The following is a 17,584-nucleotide window of genomic DNA, read 5'->3' as shown; positions in this document are numbered from 1 at the left end:
TAATTATCTCAAGTGGTATTATTTAGTTACCTCGCGTTTAATTGGCTTCGCTATATATGGTTCCCTAGGAACAACACTTTCTACGCCTTACTTTTCAGAGGTTGATCTCTCTTCAGGTAGTTCACTTATCGGCTAAAAATACTCAGGTGACGACGCTGACAAAATGCAATCTTGATCGCATCAAGTGACTTGTATGAGATGCTTTCCCATCTCTCTTTTACATAGCGTTGCTTCATAGCTGACCTGGGTCTACACCCGAATTAATGAAAGGAAAGTAGTTAAGCATGTCGACCACTTGTCTTGGAAGTCTCACTGCCCCTTAGGGGGTAGTATCTGACGGAGTCTCGGAACAAATTCAGAAAGCTTGGTTGGGTTTTATCAACTTACGTCACTTATGGCATAACCAATATGCCAACTAAGGGCTTGTATACACAGCAATCCGATCTGTGTTACTTTATAGCTGTGAAACATGGTCTACGTAAGCAGACGAAATCCATAGACTGAAGATTCCCGATCACAGATGTCATCAAAACACCGCTTGCGTTTCTTGGAATGATAGTGGTTCATATGCACTCACCGTTTCTCTTCCTCTAGATCTTGAGTTTCAGTATTCCTTCATACATACCTGTCCACTCCGTCTTTGGGAACTTTATCCGTAATGTCCAGTCTTATTATTGTTACTACATTATTCCTAATTTTTTTAAATCCAATTTCGTCGTGTTAAGATGGCATACCAACTGGACCCGGGCTTTGTGTTCATAGGTACGAAATTCGTGGTTTTAGGTCCCCATATTAATCATAATCCATGGTTGGAAATGTCGCGGAGGATATCCCGAAATCACTTACAGTAGCTTAGATGAATCTGTTGTTTGTAAGCCACTAGGTTATGAGTTTCAACATTGTTCCGTAATTTTTATTCCTCAAATTTACTCCTTCCTAAACCATATTCTCTATATTTAGTCTTTCTCACCATCATTGATATTAATAATTTCGATTCCTTTGCTACTCATTCTGGCAAATTTATCTTGCTATACTGATGTGATCAGTTCACTTTTTCTAATTCACATTCTTCCTAGTTTCTGCGTCGCTTGTAACTGATCAACTGTACTTTGTTCAAGTAGATATGTCTATTTCATTGAAATCGTTCCTCAGTTGGATCAAAAAGTATCCAACCCATAGGTAGAAATAGGAAAAGTGAAGCTGAAATTTCGAAACAACAGGGACGTCATTTCTCATGCATAGCAAGTATTGGGCCACTTTATCAATTTGTATATAGTTCTTTGACAGTAAGATAGGTGGCTGAGGTGTCTTTTATTTGTTTAACCATCATCATCTACTTCAGCGCGTGATAATAGCGTAAGAGATCTAATGAAAAAGCCGGTCATACTATAAGATGGCGTCAGTTAATAAATTCATTGAATTTCAAACTGAGTTGTAGTGATAATTGCAAACCGCTTGGTTGGAGTTTTCTCGACAATTGCCACCATTAGTTAAGAATTCGGGAAATGTGACTCGGAATCTGTCAGACTGGCCCGATTCTTTTGATTTCTACCTTTCTATCAATGTTCTTAATGTTTAGTCTTACATTCATTGATAGTACCACCATTTCGTTGTTTATACAACTAAGTCCACCAGTTCACCAGTTGAGATGGCTGGGACATGTGTTACGTATGCCCAACCACCGACTGCCCCGACGTGCAATGCTTTATGGTGTAGGAGCAGGTTGGAAGAAAGCTAGGGGCGGCCAGACCAAAACATGGCATAAATCCATGAAGTCACTGACAAGTGGACTGGGCCATGTTGGAAGGTGTAGACTACCTGGTTGGGATTCGCGAGATGATAGCAACCGATGGTTAGAGACCTTGAATGACATGGCTCAAAATCGTTTGCAATGGCGAAGGTGCATCCACTCTTTATGTTCTACCAAATTCTAATCTGGATTCTTCATGTCTGTATCCTTTTTTTCTTTCCAAATTTATTTAATTGTATTATACTCCTTGAATAACATCTTTAAACCCTAATCTTTCAGATTACTGCTTATACTCTTACTACTTCTACCATTATGGGATTTGAGTCGACAACTTCATCTCTGTGCTAATGTGGTATGGCAACTCGAACTGATGTACGTACGTACGAAGTTCTACGTTGTAAATGACTGACTGACTGACGTATTAAATAAGTAAAATGGACAGTTTTATCTCATGTTAATATGGTTTGAGAATTTGGGGGATAACACATTTATGCAAGGTTCCGGGTTAACTATCAATAAATGAGATCCACACCTAATCTCCAAGATCTGTAAATTATCGTTTTCTGAAGAGTAAAATTTTAATTCTCACGTCCTCGGAATAGAAGCTTTGATATTGTATATACTAGGGATTTAAGTTGATCGCATATATTTTAAACCAGATCTTAAACAATAATGACTTTTGATTCACATCCTGTAATCTTTACCATCCATTTTATTTCAGAAATCCCCACTAATACAATACTTTCTCGGTTGTAATGTATTCAGTTATTTCAATAGATTTTCGAACAGTAATTATTACTGTTTTCGGTCCCAACGTTTTTATGACATCATAGGATGAGTTATCCACCAGATGCTTCACGTTCATGTCATGAAGCTGATGGACGTAGTGACCGAAGCGGTGGTAGTGGTGGTGCAACTAGTGGGAGTGGGGGTGTTTATGGAACACTATGCAGTGCATTTGGAGGTAGCAAATGGTCAGGCAGTACTGCATCATATGAAGTTGGACCCGATCCCATAATTTCCGTAGCTCTATCAAATACAAATGAACGGATGATTTCAAACTGGAAGAAATGGTCGTTAGGTTTGGATTATTTACTTCAGGATAGTGAAGGTGTAGCCCTTTTTAAATCCTATCTTCAGTACGAAGGTTGTGCAAATCTTCTTGATTTTTGGTTTGCATGTCAAGGTTTCCGGAGTAAAGTTGATCCTTCTGATCACCGAAAAATAACTCAGTTGATTAAAGCAATTTATCGTACGTACATTAGAGGAGCTAGCAGTAGTCTTGCTTCTCAACCTCTCCTTTATTTGGGGAAGCAACAGTCCACTCCTGTGCTACAAAGCCGAAGTGAACCTATTCGTCTTAGGTCAGAGACTCGGCATGCTATCACAGAAAGGATTTCACGTAAGCATACTTTAGACCAAACTGTGTTCGATTCGGCTCAAGCAGAAGTTGAATACTTTCTACGAACAACAGCATATCCTGCTTTCCTTAAATCTGATATTTATGTCGACTTCCTACAAACAGCCCTAGAAGGTTCTATTCGTAAGTTCCCTACGTGGGAACAAACGGTCTCTACATCGTTATTCCCATATACTGGCGAGAAACAGTTAAGTACAGCTACTAATCTCCCAGAATGTCCGTCAAACATGGCATTAGGAGGGAAAGTTCTTCCAACTTTGGATGAAGATCGTGAGTTGCAGTCAGAAGAACTATCACTATTGCACCCTTCGAGACAAGCTTGCAGACCTGCTTGTTGTCAGATGTTTTCACTAAGTGATACAGCTGCTCTTACACCTGATCATGGTCATTGTCAACACTGTAAGAAATGTCAATTATATAATCCATGTTTACCACTGGATTGTTCCCAACCTATTCTAAGGCCACCATCGTGTTATCAACAATCGCCAGTTGTGCCTACTAGTTCGGCAGCACCTCTAACTATGGAAAATTTGCAAATGACTCGATTTTATCGTACAGAATTATCACTACAACGTTCTTATTTTAATCCGTCTCAAAATCCTTATGTAACGAGATCTAATCAAGAACATGAACCTGTTGGACATGCACATGTATCACGTGCTTGCAGTTCAACTCCATGGCGTTTTCACAATCGTTCTAATTACGCTTACACTCACTGGGCCGATGCGATGTGGTAAGTAATTTATTTACTTGCATATTTGTAGCTTTTTGTCACTTATTATAATGTATAAATAATTGATAGCTCGATTTAGACGATTACATCACCTTAAATTTATGCAAACACTTTTGAAAAATTGAAAAAGCAAGTTGTACTTTAGAAGTCTATACATTCTCCTAACTATGTATCATTTTAGCTTTTTGATGTTTTCACTCTATATAACCGAACTTCTGGTACTTCTATGTACATATTTTCTAACTATTTTAGTCTACTGGTGTTCACGGTCTCATCATTTTATGTTCTTTTTTACTTAGACCCCCACATAGTTGAGAGGTTTAATTACCTCACTGTCAATCCTAGGGTCATAAGTCTGGAATTTACACGTGTCTAAAGAAAATTTGTGTTATGCTAGATGTATGTTGTAAACAACATATTAAACAATTTGGTCCAATCGTTCGTTTTTTCGGACAGTAGGTTCATTGACGTTGATTTGTTAGTGAAATTAAGTGGTTAGATGCAAGTTTGTGAGCACAGTGCAGTGATAATATTCATCTAAGCAGATTGAAGTAAATTGACTGAATTCAAACCCACTACCCAGTCGTAAGGAGTTGAATGTTTCAACCTATAACACACTTATTAGTCTTTCACATTATAATTGCTTATTATTTAGTCAATAAATTGTATGCTCCCGAATGTCCTTGTACGACCGAAGGTGAGGAGAGTTCACTCCCTCTCAAAATACTCTCATATGATCACGCATATACAGACACTCTCAGGGAAGTCCTACTCACTGCCTTCTTGAGGTAACGGTGTTGTTTACGAAATTGAGAAGACGAAAAGAGAATGTTCGGCGCTCTAACCGGGTTAGTGGATATGGATTATCCACCTAGGGGAGTTGGAAAACCCTGGTTTCAAACCAATGGTGAAGTGGGCTCCAGGATCATAAGAGAACAAATGGCGTATGGACCAATTATTGGTCACTGGCTACCATGTGACTGCATCTCCTTACGTTGCTTCACTGTCTTGTGGATCAGACCTTTAGGTTGAAGGCTCCAGGTGTGACCCCGTAAGAAAACCAGCCACTTTGGTCTGGGTATTTGCGCGGTATCCCAGCCCTCACACAATTCGAGTGATGAAGCGTAGCGTATATCTATTCAGTGCCTCCTTAGGCCAACGTTTATGTTTAAATAAATAATAAATTGTGTAACATGTCAAAATATTAATGTATGTGCATAAAATCTATAATTGATTGCTGATCGTTATGTTGTTCCTGAATGTTATTCTAATCAATAGTGTAAAAACTGGTCTAGAATCACCGTAATTGTAGAGGTTGCAGCAATGCATTTCATAATTAATATAATTCACTTGCTGAGTAGACGTTTTGTGTGCTATACTTTGAGCTATAATGTTTACATAAAGTCTGATAATGTTATCCCGTTGTCTAACTGAAGTACGTTTTTTAATAAATGTATTTTATATCATATCTTAATGAGTAGAAAAATTGTATTTCTGATGTTTCGTGATTTAATATAAGCCACTTCTTCGAACTTGTAATCTACTAGTTTGAAACCAATTGTATTAACCACTGTCACCATATCCCATAACTAATCAATGACTTAGTCACACGTTGTTTGGAATTGTGCTATCTGGTCAGTCTGTTAACTGAGATAACATTTAACCAGGTACTTACCTCTAAGTGGCCTATAGTTCAGAATTCACTAATTTGATTTTGCATGGAGTGGTAGCTTATTAATGAGCAGTGATCTTGAGTGCTGTTAGAGGTATGAGGGCAGTTATCACTTCCCGGTCGCCCACATCGTGGAAGGGTTCTTCTAGAGGTACCTGAAAAGGAAATTGGGTTGTAAGTGGTCTTAATGACCTGAGAGCGTGACCGCAGTGCCCAAGGGACAACTGCTTGAGCTCGGTCACACACGATCTTTTTGTGGGTAGTTTTTGTGTTAGCTCCGTACTTGTTGGGACCTTACCGCCGGAGACGGATATCCGTGGGATAAGGCGAGGTGTGCATTTTTAGGGTCGACCTTTTCTAACTCCACCCCTCCTTGTGGGAAGGCAGCATCGCTGTTATGCTGGTTGTCTAAAGGAAACACCTTACTGCTGTCACACCTCTGTACAGTCAGCAGTACAACTTCGCCTTCGGACCTTGGGATTGCTGCTTTTAGTCTTACCGCTCTTCAACTGACCTGCCTGGCATTGTAGGACCTCGATGAACGATTGTTTCAGCCAGTATAGCTCAATTGAATCATCACGATAGGCAAGCCCGACCACCACGTCAAGTAGCAGCAACGGTTGTGGGCTTATTAATGAAGGTATTTAGCTTTCAACCACTGAGTCGAAAGTTTGAATCCCGCTTCATCTACTTGGATTTGAACAGTCGGACGGTATTACTTGCCTTATGCACATGAAATATGGACCTAGTACACGAATCTGTGCTTAGTAATTGAATTGTAGCACGTAGACTGTTTTAATTTGTAACGTTTCGTAACAGTGTACTTAGACTGGAGAAGATTTATCATTTCGTAGTTTGTTAATGAAGATGAATCAAAATAAAGGGATTATTCACGTGACTTAGTACTACAAATTTAAATTGTCGTTGATTTGTTTCGTTTATCCTTTAATTCGTTTTCTTCTTTATTTCTAGTCCACCTTCTATGGATCCACGTTTAGGGAATTTACCCAGTCAACCGCCTAATCCATATCATATTTCTTATGCACCAGTTTCAGCACGTGACTCAGAACATCATAGTCTTTCAAGTGATGCACGAACTGATGACACTCATTCACATACAGATAGTAGCCAGTAAGTTTGAAAATTTAACATAATAAACTTGTTAATTTTAATGTTTTGTTGTTATTATAATTATGATAATTTCTGTTTTCATATAAAACGGAATAGTCTCAGTACTTATTTATTTATCTAAACATATAAATATTGGTATAAAAGGGTACGAGATACATATGCGCCACACAAATCTCATTTGATTTGTATGAGGGCTGTGATACTACCCGGGTGCCAAAACCGAAGCAGGTGGTTTTCTTAGGGGACCACACCGGGAGCCTTCGACCTAAAGGTCTGATCCGCAAGGCAGTGGAGCATCGTAAGGAGATGCAATCTCATAGTAGACGGTGACCAACGATTGATTCGTACGCCATTTGTTCCTTCAGGATACTGGAGCCCATGTGCACCATTGGTTTGGAATCAGGGTTTTCCAACTCCCCTAGGTAGACTCACAGTGTCCACCAACCCGGTTAAAGCGCCGGACATTCGGTTTTCGTCCTCTCAATTTCGTAAAGAACACCCCCGCCACGAGTAGGCAGTGAGTAGGACTTCGCTGGCAGAGACTATATACGCGTGGCCATGTGAGAGCATTTCGAGAAAGAGAGCGGACTATCCCCACTCTCGGCCGTACCAGGGCATTTGGGGGCTATTTAACTTACATCGACTGAATTATTTCACACTAAATTTAAACAATGTAGCTCAAAGTTTAGTAAATAAATCTATCCATGAGATATATTATTCATATTTAATGGAAAGACTATATCTAACTAATACTAAAGTCCCATGAAAAGTCTTGATTACAGCTTCATACAAACTGTCGTTAATCATACCTTTTCGTATTTTAATGTGCACCATACAGTTAGTAATTTAATTGAGTAACTAGTTATTTACTTGTGTTTTGGACTGTAATCTATATATTTATCTTAGACCATTGATCAAGCTTAATTTAATATGGCAAAGTTCAAACTAGTTAAATAATAGTGAAGACTGACGCTTAAATGATTCTAGAGCATAAAATCTACTTTTAAGTAACAAAATTCTCTCTTGATTCCATTCAGTCATATCAAAAGTATCTTTATAATTGTTATTGTCATTATTATTATTATGCCTGAACACCGATTACCACGACGCGCTATGCTGACTAGTGTAGGGGAAGGTTGGAAAAGAGTTAGGCGCGGCCAAACCAAAACGTGGCATCAGTGCTTGAAGTCACTAACTTCTAGTCTGAGCCATGTTGGTAGATGCAGACTACTTGATTAGGTTCCGCGTGACTGTCGTAACCAATGGTTGGGGACTTTGGGTGACATGGCTCAGAATAGGTCACAATGGCGTGGGTGTATACACTCTCTGTCATCCCTTAAACTATGAGATTGAAATTGCTTCATATCTTTCTTTCTTCCTGTACTATATCCTTATATACAGTCTTTCTTTTATATATTAACACCACTAAATTAACTAATTCTATGAATCTGGTGTTCATCTTGTTGTGCTAACGAGGTATGGCAACTTGGACCGATGCATAAATGTGCGTGGTCCTACGTTGTAGCTGACTGACTGACTATTATTATCATTATAAAATGATGTAATTTTGGGAATGTTCAATAACTACAAATATCCAGTGATTAACTATTTTATCCCCGACTGTGGTTAACGTCAACCTGTAATTTTTTTGAAGTTTGAAATCAAGTATTGTCATTGAACCCTTGTCCAAGATCTTTTTCAAACTGCAATGATCATATATACGTATGTATAAGTTTACTAACAGATTTCTCTTTGTCAATAAGAAATTGTTTCAAACCAATGTATTGTATGCCTTATATCATTCTAAAAGATTGAGGTGATTGCGACACACATATTACGTGTGTGAAACAGTCTCCTACTTTGGTGTGCGATGCTTACTGGTATATGATTGAATCAAAATAAAGCTAAGAGCGACTAAACGAAGATGTGGCATCAAACTGTCATTGAGAGTTGAGCCAATTCTTGATGGTATGTGCGAACCATCTTGTTGTGGTTCACGCTATTATCAGTCAGTCAGTCAGCTACAGGAAGAAAGAAAGATATGAAGCAATTTCAATCTCATAGTTTAAGGGATGACAGAGAGTGTATACACCCACGCCATTGTGACCTATTCTGAGCCATGTCACCCAAAGTCCCCAACCATTGGTTACGACAGTCACGCGGAACCTAATCAAGTAGTCTGCATCTACCAACATGGCTCAGACTAGAAGTTAGTGACTTCAAGCACTGATGCCACGTTTTGGTTTGGCCGCGCCTAACTCTTTTCCAACCATCCCCTACACTAGTCAGCATAGCGCGTCGTGGTAATCGATGTTCAGGCATACGTAACACGTGGCCTAACCATCTCAGTCGATAAAGATTGATGACCTCATCAACTGATTTACCATCATTCCCTAATACCCTATGTCTAACCTCACTATTACTTACCCGGTGATACCAGCAGAGGCGGGCAATATTTCTAAGGCATCTGTGGTCAAATACTAGTAACCTACGAGTATCTTCTACTCTTAATGGCCATGTTTCACAGCCGTAAAGTAGAACAGAGCGAACTGCTGAGCAGTATACTCGTCCCTTAATTGATAGACGGATATCTCGTCTTCGCCATAGGTGACGTAAGTTGGCAAAAGTCAAACGAGCTTTCTGAATCCGTGCTGAGATTTCGTCAGACACCAACCCATTAGGGCTGATCAGACTTCCAAGATAGGTGAAGTTGTCGACATTTTCGACTACTTCACTCCCTATCCTTAGTTCAGGTGTTGACGCAGGCCAGTCTTGGAGCAACAATTAACATTTAGATTGGGAAAAACGCATACCGAACATCCTGGCCTTGTTGCTCAGTGCTACCGAAAGAGTGATTATGGTCACCAGTATTTGTAGACGTTGAGTGACATGATTCAAAATCGGTCACAATGGAGTAGATACGTTTACTCTTTTGTCTTACCTTAGAACTCTGTTCGATTTTTTTCATTCCATTAGTTCATTCTTTCTTTTAGAATCATATTGTCTATGCGTAGTATTTTCTGATACCACTATTACAGTTACTACTTTTACTGCTCTGGGATTTATCTTGATAATTTTGTCGTACTTTCCTTATGCAGTGTAGCAAGGTGAACGATGCACTTATGTTCCATTGTCTATTTTGCCTATATCTGGCTTACTAACTGAATCAATGAATATAATCTCATCCATATTAGTGAAATGGATGATCTTGGATTAATTCACTGTCTCATCATTTTTTTGAGAAGAAGTAATGATGGTACTAACAGATCAATGTATTCTCTGTGACTCACTTTGTTGAGTGTATCGAATTTTCATTGTATGCTTACATAGCTACTATGTTGCAAATAGCTGATTGACTGATAACTACATATACACAGTAAAGGTGACAAAACGAGCACACATACTATATTTCATGTCATAACATACCACATGTACACATACTTCTATTCTTTCTGTTATTAACTTAAATATACAGTGTTGTCGGTTTAAGATGTAAGATCAAAGGTAATCCCGCTTTTATGAATGTAAATAGTATAGAAATAACAATCACGTGTTCGAGAAATTGATCTTTTGTAGTGGAATGTTACTTATTAGTGTGTGCATGTTCACTAGGGCGAGCGAAAGAGATCACAAGCAAGCAAACTAGAAAAACCAAAATACTTTTACTGATCGAATTAACAAGTGCTTTTATCCAGTTATTATTCTGCTAAATGTCATCAGAATAGAGTTGTAGGGATCATGAACTGATCAGTGTTAGACCACCATTGGAAATCTGCAAACACCGGACGTCTGTTTCACACGCTGAGAAGTCCGATACTAGAATGAAACGGGTATCTAATACTTCCAAGTTTTCAGTAGTGGTCTAATATTGATGGGTTCAGGATCTCAATGTAACCAACATCGTCTACGTGGATACTTATCTGGAAGGTTACCGCATATTTAATATTGTATTTTTTAACTTTCTTCTTTTGAGATTTAGTATATTATTTGGGTTGTCTATCCTAAAATGAGCTTCTCAGTGTTCCTGTCAGTTTAGCTTTCTTGCTTTTTTTTAAAAAAAAATTATATCTTCTAGCGACGGTGCTTGCAATCGTTTACGTGCTCTTAATCATCGTTATCCAAGCCCATTCCAATCATCACGTTCTCATAATAACAATAATAATAATAGTAGTAGTAATAATAGTAAGCGTCAAAACCAACTCTCCCATCATCATCACCATCATCAACGTCATCTGTCTACCGGTCCACAAGGGAGTAGTAGTGGTGTTGGTGAAATAATAGTACAATGTACTTCTCCTAAATCACTATCATTTTCAACTTCTTTTCAAAGTCGTTTACAACAATCTAATCCATTTTGTCAAAGTCCGATTGGGATTAGTGGTGCTGGTGGTGATAGTCGTATCAATTATCCTCTAGAGATTTTTTCAACGAATACAAGTTGTCCAATGAGTACAGCTCCTATTACTGCTAATACTACTAGTAATAATGGAAGTAATCAAGGGATTGGAGAGAAAATTGCTCAACACTCATTAACAGATCCAATTAATAATAATAATAAGTCACAACAGCAAAAACATCAACGTCGTCTAGCTAGACGTGGTGCCAGTTCTCGTCCTTTCAGTGATAAAACGAAACTACATAATAATAACAATTGTACTGTTGGTAGTGCTGCCGCCGCCCCTGCTTCTGGAAATCCCACTGGATTGAATGTCCCAGTTAAACCAAATAATAAATCATCTACCAGTCGATCATACAGCATGGCTGAACATGATCCAAAAGCTTTTGCACAAATCTTATCTGAAAAACTACAACGTTTATTAAATAGTCAATTAGTTACAGAACGCCTTGATAATCTTATGATTGAAGTACGTTAATATGTGTTATCCTCATTGGTATCTCTAACCTCTTGATGTTTGAAGTTTGGTTCAAAGACAAATCTCTTACCTAGTGAATGTTTATTATTATTTATTTATTTAAACATATAAACATTGGTACAAGGAAGCACCAAATAGATATGCGCCACATAAATCATTCAATTTATGTGAGGGCTGGGTTACTGCCCAAATGCCCAAACCGAAGGTGGCGGTTTCCTTAGGGGGGCCACACCCGGAGCCTTTGACCCAAAAGTCTGATCCACAAGTCAGCGGAGCAATGGATATAAATTGAAATCTTCAGCTTTGATTATTAAATCAATCTCCTTGTATTTATTCATCATCTTAGTAGAACTTTTCTAGCTATTTCATTTCTTGTTTTAAAGAAAGAACAAAATGACCACCCTACTAATTGATGATATCTGTGTTGTGAGCAATGTAGTGTTTGGCTATTTCCCTTAGTGCAGATACAAATTCTGCCGATCAAATTGGAATCTGCCGAAAATGAATGATTCTCTAACCTCAAAGGGAAACGTATATACTGACAGTAATTCGAATTATTTTGAATACTCATTAAGTAGGGTCAAGGTTCAATGGTAATTACTAATGATTCAGAAGTCGAAATTCATTTAATTTTGGTGGAGTCTCGTTTTTGAGCTGTATGGTTTGGTCGTGGAGCTTTCATTGTTCTTTTGAACATCATCATCAGCAAAAACTCTAAGTAGATGTGAGATATTAGAATTTCTCCACATATGACTCATAACTTATCATGTCGACTTCATTCTTAATATATTATTGTTGACCTTTAACTTGTCATTTTGATTATATCTTCATTTGATCTGATTCTTGATCCTATATTTGTCCATAATTTTTCTGACTGCATCGACTTCGATGTGTTTGTTGATTGCTGATTGGTCTGAATCCTAAGTTCCTAAAAATTTTCTAGTGTTCTTAGTATTCTCTATGTCCAAAATCTTAACATTTTCTCAGTTTAATGTTCGTCTACAATTGTCCACATGCATTGATATAAGTATTATTTATTATTATTTAAACACATAAATATTGGTACAAGGAAGCACCAGATACATATGCACCGCACAAATCTCATTCGATTTGCGTGAGAGCCGTGATACTACCCAGGTGCCCAAACTGAAGCAGGTGGTTTTCTTAGGGGGCCACACCCGGAGCCTTTGACCGAAGGGTCTAACCCACAAGGCAGTGGAGCATCTTGAGGAGATGCAGCCCCATGGTAGCCGGTGACCAACGATTGATTCATACACCATTTGTTCCTTCAGTATACTGGAGTGCATGTGCACCATTGGTTTGGAATGAGGGTTTTCCAACTCCCCCTAGGTGGATCCTCCATATCCACCAACCCGGTTTTGGCGCCAGACATTCACTTTTCGTTATTTCAATTTCGTAAACAACACCGGTGCCATGAGAAAGCAATGAGTATGACTTCCCTGTCAGAGGCTATATACTTGTGGCCATGTGAGAGTATTTCGAGAGGGAGAGCTGACTCCCCACTCTCGGCCGTATCAGGGCATTGATATAAGTGAAGATATATCATGCCATTCGACCATCAATTGATGTTCATGCAGTCGAAGATGGAGGTGGAGTCTATTTTTTTCAATGTGTTTTTCGCTATTGTAACAGTTTATTTTGTAGATGATGTTCAGTCCTACTTATTCCATCATTTCGTTTGCATAAGATTGATTGAAGTGATTTTGCTGTTTTATATGTTAAACTGATTTCAAATGGCTTCAATAATCTTGTCTTTTATATATTGTAGGGCGATCCGTTAGTTGATTTATATACTTGATTTCGTTTCAGTTAATGGGTTGGATTGGTATTTTTTGATGAATTCGCGTGGGTAGCCGTTCTTTTGAAAGATAGTCATTAGACATTTTTCTTCGTTTTTCCGCGTTCCAGGTGTGCTGTAGTGTCTTCTAACCCCCTTGAATAAAGTTTGTATGTAGTTGATTTTATATGATCTTGGGTTGTCGCTACTATAGTTGAGAATTTGATGTTTGTGGGTTGGTTTTCGATATACTTAAGTCTCCAGTTTTTTTGTGTCGGTTCTGGTGATCAGTACATCCAAGGAAGATAGCTTGTTGTCCGACTCTTCCATTGTGAATTTTATATCATCGAAAACGCTGTTGATCAAATTGCAGGTGTTTTCTAGCTCATCCTTTCTGATGGTGACGAATATGTTGTCCGCACAACGAATCTACATTTTTGACTTGATGACTGGTAAAATTGAGGCTTCCAATCTTTGCATTACTGTTTCCGCAATAAGTCCTGATATTGGTGTTCCTTTAGTTTTTTTGTAGATTTTATTGTTGGACTGAAAACATGTTAAACATAAACCGATGAGTTCCAGTGGGCTGTGTGTCATTCATGAAAAGCAGGGATAGAGTTTCGTTTGTTAAGTTTGGTTAGATTAAGGTGAATTAGGCCTTTACGTGGAAGAATATCATCAGTTCTTCGTCGTTGATTTGAATCTCCTTTCTCAACCAAGAATTGTATGGGGGACTTATTATTATTGGATGAATCCACCAAATGTTTCAATATTCTTGAAACTTCTCTCGATGAATTGTATATTGGGAGTCCCAGGGAGTGGTGCAATTGGACGCCATGGGATGTTTGGTTTGCTTAGTTTCGGCCTACCATAGAATCTAGGAAGTACTGGTCCACTAGATTTCATTTGCCATTGATCTTTTGATATTTGTCTTGTTTTGACAAGCTTGTTTGGTTATCTAATCTTTTGATTAAATTTGCATCCATTGATTTATTTACGCTTTTATCCTCTAGTAGTTCCTTAGTTTTCCTGAGATATTCTTCCGTTTCCGTAATGAATATAGTATATCTTTTGGAACTTCCTGGAACATTGACAATATGTTTTTTAATTTTGAGTTTCTTTAAGGCTCGTCGTCCTTGTTCAATCAGTTGATTGTTGTCTTCTGCCAAGTTAGCGGTACTATGGTTTGCTTTATTTCCTGCTGAATTTCTTCATTTATTCTAGAAGTTTTGAGTGATGACTCTAATCTCTTTGTATTAACTCATATGGATGATTGTGGACACACATTTGACTGGTTTATTGATTGTGAAACTACCAATTTTGATGGTTGAAAGCGTAAGTCAATTAAAGTTAGACCAACATGGAAAATCTGGAAGCACTGGACGGCCGTTTCGTCCTATTATGGGACTCCTCAGTGGCAGTGCGCATCCACGATCCCGTCCACGGCCGTCCAGTTCTTCCAGGTTTTCCATAGTGGTCTAGCTTCAATTGACTCACGCTTTCAACTATGAAAATACGAAATCTCCACAAAACCCCTTCTGATACCAATTTTGAATTTGGTTAAATTACATAATGTTTCTTTTTTTCAAATGAACAGACTAGTCCAAACATTCAAGAAAGTCAAGAACAAGCGAATGAAACTACCAATTTAATGATTACAGATCATAATAATAATAACAAGTCTAATAAAGATGAACCACCTATTATTAGTAATACTTCAACTGTTATTACATTCACAACAACTAATTGTTCTATTGTTACAAATACTACTAACATAATTGGAACTACTACTACTACTAATTTAATAAGTACTCAATCAAATGTCATTAACAATAAAATTGTATCGTCTATTGCTAATCGATCAGTGAGTGATAGTACATCAACTGTTACTGTCATTACTACTCCTTCAGTACTTCAACGTCCATGGGCTGATAAATTATTAGCTGCTGCTCGTGTTCAACATGAAAATACACGTGAAAATGCTCAGGTTAGTTAGTAATAGATTGTTCTGTTGAATGTAAGAAATTTATTTATTTTTCCTCCTTTTAGTTATTGTCGAAGTATGGATAGCCTAAGGATAATGATCAAACCAGATTATGTCATTAGTTGCAAATTTTACTGGTTGGAATCATCTAAAGTTGTAGAGATTCTGTAGGGGAGATCCAGAAAATTCCTCGAAAAAACAGCCAAAAAAGGATATGAAAACTCTGAGAAACATCTTATCCAATCAGTATTCAATAGCTGTTTTGCTAGAAACATCTAGAAAGTGAAAAGTCACATGTCACGTTTCTAATTGTATGATTACCTATACTGCTACTATGTTTAGTAGCGTTCCAGAAATTTCCGGGAACCTAAGGTCATCTAAAATGTTGTAAATACCCTAGATTTTCTATACATAAACGAACCTTAGAGTAAAGCGTTTCTTCCATATTTCGCTTCTTTTCTCTCGTGTTCAAGTTGCTGTGTAGATTTAGCCTAGGAGTTACTAGAAGAAAGAGCCTAGGGAACTGAATCTAGCATTCACTTAGAAGGTTTTTTAGATTCCTTGTAATTTTCGGAGTTATATAATAGGCTCAGCCTATCTGGTTGAGATCGATCTGGTGATTTGTGATGTTGAGTGACATAACTCAGAATCGCTCATAGTGGAGGAGGTACATTCATTGCTTACCTTTCGATTTTAGATTCCATTAGTCCTTCATATGTGCCATTTTCATTGCATATTCTCTAATCACATTCTCAATGTTTTGTGTTTCTCACTATCATTACTCCTACTACCGTTGTTTGAATTTCTTTGTTATTCATCTTGTTAATTCAATCTCATTGTGCTAATGTGAAATATAATAACTTGGGCTAATGCACATTTGTACGACGAGGTTTATGTTGATCATAACTGATTAATAATGTATAGCTAGAGTATTTTTCATTCATTCATTAAACTTCTTTGTATTATTATCAACTACTATAGTAGTTGAATTACCCCCTCTTTCTCTCTACTTCTTCCCAGTTTAAGAAATAAGTGATTCTTTTTAATTATTCGTTCCAGTCAGTCATGTGCAACGTAGTACCTGACACATCTATGCATTGATTCAAATTGATGTACTACCTTATTACAATGAATAATTAAGATGGTGGTTGGAGGTGGTCAACAGGAAACCCTGGACCCGGGTTTCGTGTTACTTGGCACTCGTCAGCAAGGTGTACCTGTAATCTTGAGGAAACTGGTGCTCCCTGACGGATTCGATCCGTCACCTTGCTGACGAGTGCCAAATAGCACGAAACCTGGGTCTAGGGTTTCCTGTTGACCACCTCCGACCACCATCTTATCTCAACATTGTGTACGCTGTGTCGAGCCACCTAGACTAGTGGCCACATTGCAACTTGATCGATAGAATTCGATCAGCACTGAAGACGGACTTGACACTCATGATATTGATCACCACCCAGTGATCAATCAATTGTGATAATGAGATAATGTTATTTCAGGACAAATTATAAGTATTATAAGTAATAACAATATCGATAGTAATAATATTAATGATAATAATTTCAAAAGATTGAATGTAGAAAAAGAAGAAAAATCTAGTTACAAGGAGATTTCAGGACTCAAGTTGTAAAGAAAAGGCAAGAAGTCAATGTACTGATATCATTACGAACGATTTTGAGCCATATCATTCAAATTTTTTAATCATTGGTTACCATAGTCACATAGACCCCAAACAGATAATCTACACTAATTAAGATAGCTCAATTCAATTGTCAATAAACTGACATTACATAATAGTTCAGCCACCACTCCTACACCAGACATCACCAAACCAAAACGTGGCATCAGTGCTTGAAGTCAATAACTTCTAGTCTGAGCCATGTTGGTAGATGCAGACTACCTGGTTGGGGTCCGCGTGACTATCGTAACCAATGGTTGGAGACTCTGGGTGACATGGCTCAGAATCGATCACAATGGCGTAGGTGTATACACTCTGTGTCTTCCCTTAAACCTTGAGATTAAAATTGATTCATAACTTCCTTCCTATACTATATCGTTAGATACAACCTATCTTTTATATACTACCACCACTAAATTAACTATTTCTATGAATCCGGTGTTCATCTTGTTGTGCTAACGAGGTATGGCAACTTGGACCGATGCATAAATGTGCGTGGTCCTACGTTGTAGCTGAATGACTGACGCCAGGCATCGATGTAGGC

The 17,584-nt window shown here is 38.0% G+C and overlaps 1 protein-coding gene across 1 annotated transcript in view; it reads left to right on the top strand.

Moving 5' to 3' along the window:
* The window catches only part of Smp_166200 (axis inhibition protein, axin, putative), a gene marked incomplete at its 3' end in the record, with an annotated part of 38,916 nt that overhangs the window by 1,142 nt on the left and 20,190 nt on the right, over positions 1-17,584 (top strand). The window contains exons 2-6 of the mRNA XM_018790491.1: positions 2,472-3,903; positions 6,548-6,706; positions 11,037-11,571; positions 14,976-15,058; positions 15,188-15,365. Coding sequence (XP_018646222.1) covers positions 2,585-3,903; positions 6,548-6,706; positions 11,037-11,571; positions 14,976-15,058; positions 15,188-15,365 — 2,274 coding nt within the window. The 5' untranslated portion in view covers positions 2,472-2,584. The remainder of the gene's footprint in view (positions 1-2,471; positions 3,904-6,547; positions 6,707-11,036; positions 11,572-14,975; positions 15,059-15,187; positions 15,366-17,584) is intronic.

Source organism: Schistosoma mansoni (assembly GCF_000237925.1).
Source record: "Schistosoma mansoni, WGS project CABG00000000 data, supercontig 0080, strain Puerto Rico, whole genome shotgun sequence".
Lineage (NCBI taxonomy): Eukaryota > Metazoa > Platyhelminthes > Trematoda > Strigeidida > Schistosomatidae > Schistosoma > Schistosoma mansoni.
Note: the sequence above shows the minus strand (reverse complement) of the source record. Positions and strands in the feature narration are given on the sequence as shown.